General features: G+C 36.6%; 1 protein-coding gene across 2 annotated transcripts in view; it reads right to left on the reverse strand.

The window, feature by feature from the left end:
• Positions 1-16,652, reverse strand: part of LOC106851948 (ras-related protein Rab-10-like) — a 30,206-nt gene that overhangs the window by 4,985 nt on the left and 8,569 nt on the right. The window contains exons 4-5 of one of the 2 annotated variants that reach the window (XM_014874306.2): positions 9,403-9,492; positions 4,512-4,613 (exon numbers count right to left, since the gene is read on the reverse strand). In XM_014874306.2, the coding sequence (XP_014729792.1) occupies positions 4,512-4,613; positions 9,403-9,492 (192 nt within the window). The remainder of the gene's footprint in view (positions 1-4,511; positions 4,614-9,402; positions 9,493-16,652) is intronic. The other variant, XM_088174462.1, reaches the window with a different exon arrangement.

Below are 16,652 nucleotides of genomic sequence, written 5' to 3' on the forward strand. Positions count from 1 at the left end.
GGCACCTCCAAAACACAATTTTATCCTAAAGACTGATCTCTTTCCACTGAATAGAGATGATTCCAGACAACCAGACCAGTCATGCAAAGTTTAGCTGGCTAGGATTGCCTGCTAAGATGAATCTCATCCCCTATACACAGATACTGTGATTAAGTTTTGATTTACATGACCTAATTATATGCTACTGTTTCCAGAAGAATATTTGGCTCATTCAGTGTCCAGGACTGACTTTTTTTTTAATTAAATAAGATAGCGTAGTTAAATTTTGCCTTATATTGCACCAGCACTGTGTTGCTACCATTTATCCTCTTTGCTTTAATCTCTGTACCTCAGTTCCCACATGTGGCATGCTGAATGTATCTAATGTTACTAAGAAAGTTGAGATAAAAATCTGAAATGGATCTAAAGTACAGCAGTACAAGCATTATGAAAAACCTCTCGAAGGAATTATTATTCTGTGGTCAGTACAAGATAAATAAAGGGCAAATAAAGCCTGGGGCTCCATGCATGACTAAGGATAATAAAGAAACACTGAGTATGCACTGCTGGAGACAGGGATCTTTTAGACAAACTAACAATTCCATGAACCTCAGCAATAATGAAATCCGATTTCCTATGGATTTGGATCTTGAAGTGAATTAAATTTGATATCTGTGATGCAAGCTCCAGCTGGAGTAGCTGGTTGAAGCATTTTTCAGTCTCTCTGTGTAGTGGTCTCTACTATTCTATGAACTAATGCTGGAGACTTTCCTTAGAGTACTCTGCCTCTCACCTTATTTTCAAGGAACTACTCAGGAACTGATAATTTAGTTCAATCTGTCAAATTTCTTTAAAATCAGCTAACAAGTTCCAAAGGTACTTTAAGAGCAAAGGAATAGATAACACAGTATAATCCCAACAATCTTGTTGCCATAGGAAAGAAATGTAAAGAAATGAAGGAAGGGTAAAACTGAGGCCTGCTACTTCTGAATGTTAATCTCAAATGACATCCAGCTGTTAAACATTAAATGTTATTCTCAAAAGCACAGGGCAAGGTCTTAAATGGATTTTCACTGTTCTTTACTCAGCAGATATATGTTTATTTAATATGATTAAAATAATCTTAGTAGTCAATCACTCTTGGGAGGTAGGCAGAATATAAGTTTTGGTTAGTTTACTGTAGTTTTCAGAAAAAGGTGGTAACTTCATTCTTCTTTTCCTTTTTTAAATAGAGTTCTCTCCTAATCCTAGTTTAGAAAAATACCAACAATCACACCCAAAAGGACATATACAAAGGCTTGTAATATTTTTTGAAAACCTACTTGAGAACACTACTGCTTACCAGGCATGAAACCAAAGAACACAAAAGAGAAAATGCTAACTGCATTCTGGGTGGTATTTTTTTGGTTTTGGTTGTTTTTAGAGGACTGACTCACAAGTTCACTGGCAACCAGAAGCATTGTCAAAGAACAGCTGTCATCTATTAACGAACAGGTTTAGGCATATCTGAGATCCATGAGAATTATGAATAAATAAAATACTGTTATTTTTCAACATGTCTAAGCAAACTCCTGGAATATTCTATGCCATTAACATTTATTTCCACTGCAGCCTTTCAAATACAATCAAATCAGTAACTATTGCTCTTCTCCAAAAGCTCAGCAGTCAGAGGAAGTTAAAACTCAAGTACTGCATTCAGTTATTATTAACTGACTGGTTTGACAATTGCGAATTCTCGGAAATGTGGCATGACTCCTTTGCTGTCACCAATGTAAGCTGTCAAAAAAACATCTGATGGTTTTAATGAGACTGTAAATCAGAGCTGCAGGACTGAGACCCAGCATAGAATGGCTGAGATGGAAAGTATCTGAAAGGTCAAGCAGCACTTTAGTTATCCAGATCACGGGGATACAGAAGTCTTCTCTCTCCCTTAAGCCCACTAGAAGACAAACTGCAACAGAAGAGATGGGAAAACGCCAAACAAAATAGTGACAATACACTGAAACACCTGCCCTTTTTTATTTTGTGTTGTTTAAATGTCTTTAACATGAAACTTTCTAATATGGTTTTTTTCCCCAATCCACCACTGAACCACAAGTTGTTCCAAATTTTGAAAGAATCAAGAAGCTTAGCACTTCTGTATGAACTCTGTAACTCTGGACATCAATCTTCCCCAATCTACAGGAGTGTTTTGAGTAAATTAAATTACTAAGGACATGTCCACAATAGATGGCAAGCAAGAATGTACATAAAAAGTCCTAGATTTCCTCAGATTATTACAGTCTACAGAAATGCATCTGAGATTGGTCTACTGCCTGCCAGCTTGACCTGCTTATTTATCTTACCTCTGAACAAGCTTCATGCACTTCCCAAAAGCATGGTCATAATAGACTGTTCTAGGGAATTCCTTTCTTCTGTGGGACTGGGAAAGCAATGACGTGCTTCCACTGAAGCATCTCATCAGTCTGGAACAGACAGTCCATTGCAGAGGGCAGGAAAGGCCTGATATGCCCAGGCATAGGTGTCTTGGGCCAACACACTGTGCAAAGCTGTATCTCCTTTTTAAAATCAGCAAATATGTATTTCACCACTACCAAATGGATGTATGACTGAAATTATCTCAGACTGGCATCTATCATGTCAATTTTCACAGCTACTAGTCACACTTGCTACTGCATTTTCCATTCTCCAAAATTTCATCAGTTAGAGGAAGTTAAAATTCAAGTACTACATTCAGATTTCACAGTTTTGTGAACAGGCAAATTATTTTGTCGAACCTGAAAACCATTATGAAACTGTATGGTAGATCTTTTCTTTTTTTGTCCATCAAACTCTTTCTTATCAGGCCAATGGTAAAACCAGTTGGGCTAAAAGGGTTCTTGCTTAAATCAAAAAATGCATTCTACTAAAAATGGCAAAGTTATACACCAAAGTAATGGTACATGATGCCTCATCACGATTCCAAATATTTTTAGCTAAGGTGAAACATTACTACAGACAAATATGACAAATTCTCATGGGCACATTTTCCAAACACACATACATGCAGAGCATACAACTGTTCAAAATAGTTCTAATTAAAACCAAGCAGTAGTATAACATGTTCAACGTGGTCTGAATTTTTTTGCCATGTCCACACTACAAACCATGAATTTCAATTAAGGTGAGCAGGAATACTGAAGTTTCACTTATATAAAATAAGTGTAGGCAATCTTAATGTGAAAGGTACTCAAACATCATTTCTGCAGGTGTAGAGAATTCTCTTAGATATCACCCAAATACACTCTGCAGAAATGCTCACTTTGCACATATTTGTCTTTGCAGCAGTTATGATCATAGCTATTGTAGTTTTCATGTTTCATACTAACAATATATTCTCTATTTACAGTAGACAATGTCTTTTTCATTTACAACAAAATCAGAGTTATCTTGAGACTTTTTTCCAGTAAGCTCAGTAATTCTAGGACCTGCCATTATCCTCCTGTTCTAAACAATATTTGACTGTTCAGTTGCTGAACTTCACTTTCATGTTAAAGTAACCAAAAGATTTTTTTGCATTTTTTTTTCTCCTTCAAAATAACCAACTACAGCTTGTGTTGCTATGTAGTATGACAGGACCCCGATTTAAAAGCAGTTCAACCCTGAGCTATTATTCTGACCATCCTCTATGGCTACCTAATCAAAACACTGCTACTTGTGACTTTGTCAGTAATTTTGCTCATTTATCTTTATTATGACTTTAAGAGTATTCGGAGTGGAAGGTTAGTTTTGTATAACTAATATTGGTGATGAATGGCAGTGATAATACATTGCATGAAGAACATCTATTAATGTCTAAAATAATATTCTACTGCCTAAAAATAAATTGCAATGCAAAACATTTTCAGAGCTAATGAACAATAATTCAGTCCTACAAAAAAATTGCAACTCTGAGGAATAAGGACCTTTATGCCAACACACTCAAGTTAGAGATGCTGACTCTGACAGCTACAATATTGATTCTACCACTAATTAACTCAAATCTTTAGGCCCTGATAACTTCAAAAGCACTAGTGTAAATCAGCTAAACAAACAGCTATGAACCTTGGATAAAACATTTGATTGCTGAACATAAAAGCTCCACTAATTCCATCATCATGCAGCATCTTCACTGTGTGCATACTCTGCAGAAACCTAGAGGAAAAAGGAATCTTCCTAGCACAGAAGTGGAGCTACTCTGGAGCTGTTAACCACTCTCTTAAAGAAAAGTATGGGAAATAAAGCCACAAACACATACTTCCTGAATTTTCACTTTCTCTCTGAAATGTACTGTACCTGCTCACCTCTTCTGTTTTTCACTTCTCCCATGATTTTTCTTTCTCATATTCCTCCTCTGTATGCCTGCAGCTACAGGATCACCCCCAAATACTAACTCCATAATGCAAAACAGCATCGTCTGTGCTTTGCTTATAGTATTCTGTAGTTACAACCTTATTCACCCAATCTGTCAAGAAAAATCTCCCATTTTCTTTCTCCTTAGAAAAGAAACCTACCTTTTCCAGGATTTCCTTAATCAAGACTGAAAATGCGTGCTCAATGTTCACATTTTCTTTAGCACTGGTCTCAAAAAATGGCATTCCATATTCCCAAGCAAGCTGAAAAACAAATGTAGGTAATGGAATGAACATTTTTCAGGAAAAAAACCAGTTCCTAATTCCAGCATCAAGCAATATGGAGATGTTCTCACTGCTAACATGCTACAAAAACACTAATTAAGTACATGACTGCTCAGTAATGTACTGTATTTTCATCCTCAGTTTATAAATTTCAGGTACTTCTTAAAACATTCTTCTTAAATCTTTTATGTTTTCAACACAGGTTTTTTAACCAATCCTTATTTGTAAATAACAAGAATAAACTCCAGTGGGTCTATTCTCAGTGTTTTGATTTATTTGGAAAACTGTCTCCTAAGCAATTATCTAGAGGAAACTCATGGAGTGCCTGCAGATAAAAACATGACAAAACTGTTGAAAAAAGTGGCATGATGAAATATAAAAAAGAGATGTTCCTTTATGCTAGATAGAGAGAAGCACAGAGATAGCAGGCAACCAAAGAAAACATATGCATGGAAAAAGATATTATGGTAAAAGGCCAAGAGAGAAAACACTTAGAAGGGCAGCATAGACTTTACGTTATTGGTTTTATTTAATTTACTCCTGTTGTCTTATTTCCAGTGTATTTCTGTTACAGATAGCTTAGAATATTGTTGGCATGAAGAAGAGAACCCCAGCACAATACATATACAATAATCAGACTTCAAAGTTTTAATCAAAATATAATAAAGATTACACTAAAGGTAAAAGAAAAAGTAAGCAAAATGGTTTCCTTTCCAAAACGCTACAAGAAAATGTAATTCTGAAAATTAAGATGAGATCTAACTGATTCATAGACAGCAACTATTTCATAGCTTCATAAGGAATTCTGAAACTCAGTGTGAGCTGCTGTGAACTGTTTTTGGTACTGCAGCAACTTGTTACAGAAAGTTAAGATCATTCAACTATTGCCAGTACAAAAAAAAAAGATGCATAAGGGTTCATAAAGAAAAATACAAGCAATAAAAGAATATTGGACTAATAAACTAGAGAGAACTGGTTTGCTGTTTATAAAGAATACAGAAACTACTATTAAATAGCCCTTTTCCTTTGTATTATGTAACAGGTTCCTAGAGGTTACCTATGTACAAATTTTGATGAATACAAACCAAGCCTTTCAATTGTGGAATCACAGAAATAATTTTGAAAGACAACCCCACTTAAATGAGCCTACTGCCCATGCAATATTGGGTCAGCTGTGTCTTTGCCTACAAGTCTTGAAATCCACCAGTGATGGAGATTCCATAGCCTTTATGGGACTCTCTTTCATGGCTACATCAACCTTCTAGTGCAACTGGTTCTCCTCAACTCCAACTTGAACCTCTCAAACCAGGACTTCTGTCTGCTACCATGCTATATATTGTCTGTCTCTACTCAGGAGAGCCTATTTCTGTCATTCCTTTAGAGCCACTTCAGTTGCTGTAGACCAGTAACTGCTCCTTAGCCTGCTCTTTATCCAGCTCCTTCTCCTCATGGAAAACCAGTACTAGACCCCAATCACCTTTAAACCTGTCTGCTGCACCAGCTGCAGTTTCTCAATACCCTTATTGAAATGGGAGAGCCAAAGCTGGACACAATATTCCACGTGGCCTTGCCAGGACAAGAAAGCGGGGTAATAATCTCCCAAGATCTACCATCCATTACCCTCCTAATGTAGCCCAGCACCTTTAAAGCCATGAGGGAACACTGCTGACTTAGATTCAAGCTGGTGTTCATTGTAACTCATCAATCTTCTGGTGCAGGGCAGTGACTCATGCCTTGGATTATTCCATCACAGGTGCAAATCTTTGCACTTCATGAACTTCATGATGTTTCTGCTGGCCCAGTTCCCAAGTTTATCAAGGTCCCACAGAATTGGTGTTCTCCTATGTGGTGTGCCAGTCATACCCCTTAATCTCAATGTCATATACAAATGTCCTTCTATCATCAGCCAGATGACCAACAAAGATGACGAACAATGTCACTGAGGCAAGGCTGCCTGCCTATAGTTCCCTGAACCTTCTTCCTTGCCTTTTTTAAAAGATATACAGCATGCTGGCATCTTTCTAGTCAAAAGGGATCTCTCCCAACCACCAGGATTTTTCAGAGTTGACTGACAGTGGCTCAAATGACAATGACCAGCTCTTTCAGCACAATTGGACAAACTTCATCATGTCTATGGGCACATCCAACTTTTTCAAGCAATTTCTAATCCAAAGCTTTCCTGCTGCTGGCTAACCTGCTCCTTCCCAAACTATGCCAGTACCTGCAGAGGCCTGGGAACAAGCTCTATTTGTGAAGATGAAAGAAAAGACAAATCAAATCAAACAAAAAAACCTTGAGTACTTCTCTTTTCTGTTACTACATTGCCTACTACATCTATCAGTGCACCCTCATTTTCTTTGTATGGGCACAATATTGGTCAAAGAAGATTAATGTATTTTTTTTTCACTTTACCCTGCATACTTCTAAATTCTGTGGCAAGTCCTCTAAAAATGTAGCTCAGTCGAAAAACCCCCACTGGCTCAGTGGTAAAGCAGTTGAAAGTATAAACACGTATTTGGCTACTCCTTCTCCTAAAGACAATAGTAAGGTATATTCAAATAACAACTTTATTTTTTTCTTTGGGAGCATCTCGAATAGATCCAAAACCAAATTACCTAAATACATTAACAAATCTGTAGAAATTATGGTAGTGAGAAAATATTACAGTGTACTGTATTTTATAATATCCTTGATAACAGTTTGAAGAACTTGTGTGAAATAAGCTTGTATCTTACCGACAACAATAAAACAAGTAATGCTAATACTACTTCCTACCAAAGTGTTGGTACGATTTCTTAGTGCTGAATCATAGAGGTATGTCTGAAACATAACAAAACTGTGCAGAATTCCATTACATGTGAAAAATCAGCTTTGAAACTATAAATCAGCTTCAGATATGAAGACAGCAAAAGCAAAAAAAAAACAACAAGATTTTACTTGGCTTTTTCTGTTAGAAGGATTTGATAGGAGAAAAACAGCCACATTCTACCAAGTCATATAACCTTCAACATTTTTATCTTTCAATGAAACAGATAATGATATTGGAGGGTGAACAGAGGAGCCCAAGAAGGTTGAGTTAAAACTTTTATCAAAGTGAATAAGAAACAATTAATACAAGAAAATTATACTTCATAGGGCTAAAATTAAATCTCTCAATTTTTGAGTGATCACAATTACATAAGTTTGTACAAAAATAATTATTACATTATTCTGTACAGAAAGAAACAACAAAAAATTTCTCAGAATTAAATTGAAATGAAAATATATACAACAGCCACTCAGTTATAACAGATTTTTACAGAAATGCCAATATAGACGATATTCCCAGGGAATCTGGAGTTCTTCTGTGCAAGAGACTGAACATAAAAACACTTAAAGCTCATACTATTAGGATAATATGAAATATTATTATTTGTCAAAGTTAGAATCAAACTGTTTTCCCCTCTTAATAAGGATATTTTCTTCTTTAGAGTGAGAAAACAATTACTGCTTCTCTCTCTCTGCTAAAAGGATCTTTCTCCAGCACATTCAGTTAGATCCTTTAGCACTTACTAAAAGAAGAAATAGTGTAACAGAAGAGTTGCCTTGCCTCAAAACACAGGGGAAATCTAGAAGGCAGACTCACTGGGAGGAGGTAATGATTTGCTTTTTAGAAAAAATAGTACATTAAGATGAATTTTGGTTGCATGGTTAAGAACCCAGAAGTCAGAAAACGTCATGGTTAATACCCTAAGCCAAACCCTACTACTGCCCTCTGGTGCACATGCACCCAGTGACTCTCTAGGCTTCTGACAGTGCATCCTTTGTGAGACTACAACATGTATTTTTCAGCAACCTTATTCCTTGTATACAGATATGGCACATTAACACTGAAAGCATGTGAACTATGAACTCTGAGGAGAGTAATGTTGTCCAAAAGGTGATGTTATTTTTTTTAAAGTTCTCTAATCTGAGATTATATAATTGGCAAGAAGCTATCACTGTGTTTTTCTTTGAGCATGAGACATCCTGCTTGACTCACCATGCCTGAAAGCATTAACAGGAGGGCTAATTCCAAGTTCTAGAGAACTGATGCATACCGTTTGCAGTAGCAAAATTTACTGGTATATCGGACACACTCTCCTTCAAGACTTAAATTATTATCCTGATTTCTTCTGTCATAGCATGGCTTCTGAGTTCCCTCACTGGCTCTCACTGAGAGACATTTGCCATTCCCTTTAGAATAGCAGTCCCCACTTAGTAAGTTCTTCCCCCACCCACGGTCAGCAGCTAGAAACTCTACTGTAGTCTCAACTATACATCACATATACAGTTTTGGGGAGCTGCATGTTCAGTATCTGTCCAGTCTTATTTAAGGCTATTCAAAGACAATGCAGATCACTTTGCACAGGCTATCAGAATAGTTCTTTAGTCAGACTGTAGCAAAAATATCACTGATGGGTGGTATCAGAAATGTTGTGCAGAATTTTAATATTCCACATTACAAGAGTACTTTGAAAATGCAGTCTATATAAGATTTCTGTTGTGGCACCTAAAATTTTTAAAGTTCATTTTAACCTTTAAAAGTAAAATCAGTATTTTAAAGAGATCAGCTAGGAATTAATTAATGTATTTCTAACACTCCAGAACTCCACAACTGTTCTTCTAGAGCAGTTCTTCTAGTCCTAAAAAAATGTTTGGAATTCAGGAGCTTTTTACCATTTTCACTTAAACAGCTCAGTCATGTACAAAGAAACTCAGGAGGACCCAAGGAAAGTACCAAAGATACCTTTTCTCCTTTCTGTTTTGGAACTACCCGTTCTGACTCCTTATCACACTTGTTGCCCAACAGTATTACGTCCACTTCATCACCTGCTTTCTAAAAGAGAACCAGCATTAATAAGTGTCAAGTAAGAAAAAAGCAAACAACAAAAGCTCTTCACCTTCAGCTCACACTAACCTTCAGCACTCCATCTCCTTGAAAGTAAAGGCTAAATTCTGTCATGACCTTCATATGTGCAAATATTTCCCACCAGTTACTGGGATTTGGAGGAAAACAGCAAGAATGCAAAGAGCAGAAAAAAACTACTTAGAAGTGCCACGTATAATTTCCAACCCCTTTTGTAAGATATAAAGTATATGGTGCATGGGCACCATCTTCTGATGAATGCTCCATCTTGAGGCTTTAAAGTGACTGGAAATGCCCTGAATTCACAAGACACTGCTCTCCTAAAAGTAATAGATTCGTAGATTAGCATATGACTCTGGTCTACATCCAGCACTCACAAGTAAAAGGGAAGGAATTTGCTGCACCTGAAAGAGCACCTCTCTGTGCTTCACTTTTGCACACAGACAATAAAATTACTTTCAAAGTGTTCAAACTCAACATAAAAGTCTGATTATTCCAAGACACTAGGAAGAAGGCAATAGATTTTTAATGAAGTAAAATTTAAAAACCTCATTGATTTCAGAAGGAAGAAAAATTTACCTTTTTGACCTTGTCTCCTTCTCTGTTCCTCTAATCCACTCACATGCATGATGACTGTGAAATGCACTGGGTTTTATACGTCAGTGTTATTTTAAGATAAGTCATTGTAACTCTACATGACTGGAATAATGACAAAGAAAGGGAATAGTTCTGCAACAGCATGTGAATTTGAAAACTGACATTCGGTGTGAAAATCCTAATAGTTAAAACCACCTTTGGTGCTTAAATGGAGGACAACACTGAGGGTCTCAATCTACAAACAATTGAAGCTAATGTAGTCTGATGCCATGGCTTTTATTGTGGAGGTACATGCTCTCACAGCTCTCCTGATGACTCAAAAAGCTTGGTCTCAGGCTGCAGGTCTCTCTACAGAGACTTTGATGAAATCTCTGTCTGTGTAAAATCTGTAACTTTTGTACCTTTGCCATAAGACAAAATCCATCACAACCATACAGAGAAAAACCTCTATTCATTAAAGGATGAGAGAACACTATTTTTAGTCTATTTCTACTTTTACAACAATTTAAAGAATTGTTCATCAGTAGGTACAGTTTAATATTAAGGAACACTATTTCTGTTTTTTAAAATCCATTCTCCTCTTAGAGTAATCTAGACTTATTTCATACCCACAGTTTCTTAAAATGAAGTAAACTTCATAAGAATATGAAGTACAGGCCTAAAATAATGAATTAATCTAACCTGGATCAATAGACCAAAATGCTGGCTGTTTAAGAATGCACTGAAGCTTCACTCATTAAGATCAGTGGCTCTCCTACACAAAATCAGATACATCAGTCCCAAAATAGGGTAAATAGACAATTATATAATCAACTTTTAATTCAGAAGAAGACTGAAAGTTGATGAAGGTTTTATGAGTGACATTTACCTTTACTCTGCAGTTAAAGGTTAGAGGAAAATAATTGCATACTGAATGCACAGACCCACTGAATTAACTCTGTAACTTAATTTCTGTATAAACAGCACAAATTTTTGCAGTAGGAATGTTCTTTCTAAACAGCTTCAAAAAATAACAAAATTTAAACCAGGTTTGACATACCAGGTCTTTCAGCAAGTATTTATTAGTACTACCAATCACGAAAAATTTACTTCTGCAAATAACTACTATTTCTACATCAATATAATGTATTAATGTATTTTCACTTTGTCTGGATCCTCCACCAAAGTATATAAATATAATATATAAAATATTATAAATATAAAAAATATACAAGTAGATAGATATAAATAGATAACAATAAAATATAAAACATAAATAAAATTAATTTAAAATTTCATTAATTTCATCAAGGAAAAAAGAATTTTTTTCCAGATAAAGTTTTGCCCTGGTATCTTAAAAATGTGAATTTTTGGTTTACTCTCTCAGTTTTTCTTTGGGCTTTAACATTTCATTTTTTTACATTTTACTGAAGGTTAAAGCAAATATAATCTGAACCTGGAGAATACCTATGCTATTTTATTTTGAAAAGGAAAACATTATCATTGTATTTCTCTGAAGAAACTGGAGCCAAGAGATTTACTGAGACTGACCAAGTTTTCTCAAGTGTTTGGCACAGCTTGGAGCCACCCGGTTTTGGCAGAAGGGATTTTCTTCCACTGAGTTCCCAGGCAGCTGGATGTGGCAGGAGCCAGGCTGCTCTGAGCAGTGGCCACAGGAGGGAGCAGCAGCAGAGCTCGGTGGTGCCACATTCTGGACTCTGAACACTGGACACATGATAGTAGCACAGTCTCTGTAGCACACTACTGATAGGGGCCACCCACCCATGCCCACTGCTTAATGTCCACCCAGCCAGGGAGATACACCACCTGTGAGGATATTAACAGAAATCGAAAATGCAAAAGTACAAATATCTTGCTCATCTCTTTTGTATGTAATTTGTTTGGGTGGGGTTTTTTCAAATGTTAGGTCTTTTTTATACTAGCTTTTATTTTCCAGAAGTCCTGTGAATTTATGTGAGTGTGAAAAGTAGCAGATACCTTTTCTGTAAGAAAACTACACCATATTTGTACTTACAGGTTATTGGAAGAAACTATCCCTTCACCTTCTTAAATGGTGAACACAGACCTACCAAGAATGATCCCAATCTCCCTTACAGCAAACCGACCATGGTGATTCATGAGTTCACCTAGACTCCTCGTACAAAGCTATCTATCCAGGGATACATCTTCCAGAAAACCACCTTGTCCCTTCTCCACACCTCCAGGGTGTAGCTGTGAAGGGTTGTGTTACATTGATACTCATTAACTACAGTTTGAAAAGGCAACAGAAGTTCATTAGTAGGTCCAAACAGTAAAACTGAGCCCATACCTGCTGGATACTCTATGAGATTCTTAAATAGTCTGTATTTGAGAAAGAAATGTAGCATTAATATAGTTTTTCCACATTTGAAGATGTACATGGTCAAACATCAAGATGAAGGCAGAGCTGGAGAAGGCCAGAAGTTTCTTCTTTTTATTCATTAGACAGTGACAGTAGAAACCTATCCTTTGTAATACTGAAGAACAATTTGTTAGAAACAGACCTCAGGGTCTCTTTGAAACTATCACATGGGCAGCGTTTACATTAGGATTGCCAAGCATGTCTCTTTCCACATATTTTTCTAAGTGCACTATATGACCTCAGTTACAAATGCTTGGTTTCCAGGACTTCAGTGGAAATAAATGAATGATAAAATTTATTTGTCTACTAGCAAATTTAGAATGCAGTACATATAAACCAATTTATCCCAAAACCAACCTAGGACTACAGACAAACCAATTTAATAAAATGACAAGAACAAGAATTTTAAGTTCTAATCAGAGCCACAGTGACAAACCTATCTATGAATTGGAACAATTCTATCTTTTGACATCAAGCTTTCCCATCTGAGGAAGAAAAATCCAGAAGAGTTTCAAGTAAAACTAATTTACATTTGCAAAGCATTTTGCTGTGCTGCTTTTATTTAAGTGTGATGCAGAAATAGTAAAAGACAGTCTAGTCTCCCAAACGCACCAGAGGAACCAAACCAAAAATAGGCACTATGCAGAAATGGCAGCAATTCAACAATTCATACAGTTTATATCCTGGTTGAGGGGTCACTTCTTCAGGTAGGACAAATAGAAGGTTAATGTAAAAACACTAAACTACTGTCACCAAGACTTGCACAAGAACAGAAAATTATCTTCTCCATGCAGAAAATTCTGTGATGGCAGACAATTTCCAGCACAGAGATAATTGTTAGGAGCTGGTATTACCACTTTCATGGCCACACCAGGAGACTAGCACAATTAAAACCAGTCCAAGGTATTCAGAAGTAAATTAAGACCTACCATCTACATCAATAATTTTTGGAGATCCAGACACCATGTATGAATAATGAATGGAGTGATTTAGCTTGGCAAGGACTTCTGGAAGTCAGTGGGTTTAGTCCCCTGCTCAAAGATGGGCCAACTTCAAAATCAGGTCAGGTTGCTCAAGGCCCTGTTGAATGGAGTTTTAAGTGCCTCCTTTAAGTGATCCTCTCTGGGCACCTATTTGAGCATTTGAACCACTCTATTGTTATGAACCTTTTGCCAATGTTAGTTGGAATCTTGTTCAAATCATCCCTGAAAAAACCTGTTTTCTGCAAATGGATTTGGTACACAGCTGCTTGTATTTATTTAATTTTCAAAGGCCAAATGGCATCAGCCTTTCAAAACAGATGCATACAGTAGCTAAAAGCCATGTCAGCTGGAGGAACACCATAATAAATTTGACATAACTGGCAATCCTACAAATAAAAAATGGTTTCAGGTTCTAAAGTTATCTTCCTGCAATTATCATGCTCCTAATGAATGCATTTCAAATCCAATATCCCTGTATTGGACTTGCCAATGATATCCTAAGATATTAATCTGTGAGTGAGTATATTTTTCTAGTAAGCTTTTAAAAAGTACAGCCATGTTACTTAGTTTCCTCTAGTTCTGAATTCAAATTTTACAGCAATACAGATATGGCAGCATATTGTGTCTTGTACTTCCTTGGACAATAATTCATTTTTAATAGTGAAGCTGCTGCATTCCACACTTAAACTAACTGAAATATAATGAGAACATTACTGGTAATCTGATTGTAATTGCACTGACTGGCCAGTTTTTATAAAATCAATGGGAGTTTTTAAGAATGCTAAATTGCTTGGATTGTTATTTTCAACTGCTGCAAAAATGGCTTAGCACACTGAACAGATTTTTTAAAAACTTTCTGGTTAAAATCCTTATGTGCAAAGAACCAAAAACGAGAGCATAATGTAATAACTGAATTGCCTCAAAAAATCTTATTTGTTAAGGTTAAGGTGCAAAATTTACACCTATTAGTCTGGTATTTAGTGAAGCCTGTATTCTCTCTGTTTCCCTTTTTAAAACGTACTTATTTTTTCTGTGCTTGCATATTTTAAATGGCGCTGTAGCAACAGTCACTTTGATTCTGGGCGTTTGTAGGGAATTAAATACTGGTTTGCATTCACAGACCAAAGCAAATGCAAGGAATGTCACCGACCTCCAGGAAGTAATTAATTTTCATGAAATGCCCTGTGTTTTAACAGTTATTGCTTAAAAACATTTCTTTTGCAATGAACGGCCCCATATATTTTCACCAAGACACTTCAGAAATTGATATCCCACTAGGACTAAATTAAATTTTTTATTACTATCTAGCTCTATTACAACACTAATTGCTAGTTTTGAGATTGGTACAATCAATCATGCAATTTACATTCCTAGAAATTGTTTTAGATTGAGTATTTTTCCATTTTTTAAACTTTAAACTAACGAAAGTACCTTCAGGGGTTAAGATTACACGGTCTAAGTATTAATACCTTGAGTACATTGACACAAAAGCCTTCAAAATGTCACCAACGGAGAGCAGGCTTGTGCAGAGGTCATTTTCTGATTGACTAAAGAAGATCTAACCTGTATAGTGGCCACAAGAACTAGTGCCATCCTTCCCTCCACCCTAGCCATAGAGCCCTGATACCTTCTTGCTGTTTATGGCTGTGCACTGTAGCCCACTGAATCAATCACCCTGTTGACCTAACTGAAGATGACAGGATGAAATGACCCCTTTGGAGCCAGCGTGAAACAAGAGCAATATTTTATGTTGATAGATAGATAGATAGATAGACAGACAGATATGGATATACGCAGATAATCTACATTTTCAGTTTCAGGTAACAGTAAACCTGCTATCATACTGTTTACTGAGCTAAATCTTTGTTAATCATGAAACTGTACAACCACTGGCATATCTAGCTGTGACTTTTGTTTGGCCAACAGAAGAAAGGCACATGCTTTTCTTAACAAAATAATAAAACAGATGTGTTAGTTTACAGTGTGAGCAGACAAGCCAGTAAGAATATTGTGTCATCGAATCTCTTTTGTAACACATTACTGAAGTTAAGCTCTGTTGCCACTGACTTTTAAGACGCCTCTAAGGTCAAGAACAATGATGTACTAGGTCACCAGAGTAATGTTTTTTAAAAAATGAGATAATGAGAATGTAATGTTTTCCTAAGGATATAAGATATCCCACGTTTATATTACTGGATATATGATCATGTGTGATATTATTGGATATATGATCATTAATTCAGCTGTATACTGAAGCTGTGAAGAGAGAAAATAATGCATTTAATGGTTTTATTTCAAGCCCACTTTCCCAAGATGAACTCTCCCATCCATCCCCACCAAATCACAAGAGTATTTAAAAACCTGCCTGAAACTTTACTTGATTTTGATCAATGGAGAGCACTACCTTGCTTGTATTTTACACTAACTTTCACAAGCATACTAACTACAAACTGCTATGCTACTGCTGAGGGGCAGCATCACTGCTCCCTAAAGCCTCCTCAGGAGGGAAAGCAGAGAGAATGATACTGATCTATTTTTCCCTGGTATCAAGAGACAGGACACACGGGAATGGCTCAAAGTTGTGCCAGGGATATTCAGACCGGACATTGGGAAGCATTTCTCTACTGAGCTGGTAGTCAAACACTGGATCAGGCTTCCTAGGGAGACAGTCAATTCCCCAAGTCAAATTAAGAGGCATCTGGACAACGCTCTTAGTAACATAATTTAACTTTGCATCAGCACTTAAGTGGTTGGGCAGCTGGACTAGGTGATGGCTGAAGGTCCCTTACAGCTGAACTATTCTATTCTAAAACTGCTTTGCCTCTATCTAATAGAGAACACATCAAGAGAGACCTACCAAAAAAGACTTGGAATACAGGGTTACGGTCAGCTGAATGATCTTGTGTCTAAGGGCTTGCCCACCCCTCCCTTGCTTCACATTGTTTCCTGCTATTTTTCTTATGGCCTTCCTACTCATACCTGTTTACCTTCCTCCAGCTCCAGTAAGTGTCAGACCTTTCCATAAGCCTCTCAAACTCACAGATAGAGCAGAAAAACTGTCAGAAAAACTACTCAACTTCTTTTGCTGTGTAAGTTTTCTACCACATTAGGAAGTCAGAGTGAAGCACAGAGGACTCTGACAAGCTCCAGTGGGAACACATACCCCATCT

This window comes from Sturnus vulgaris, chromosome 1 (assembly GCF_052056855.1).
Source record: "Sturnus vulgaris isolate bStuVul1 chromosome 1, bStuVul1.hap1, whole genome shotgun sequence".
Classification (NCBI taxonomy): Eukaryota; Metazoa; Chordata; class Aves; order Passeriformes; family Sturnidae; genus Sturnus; species Sturnus vulgaris.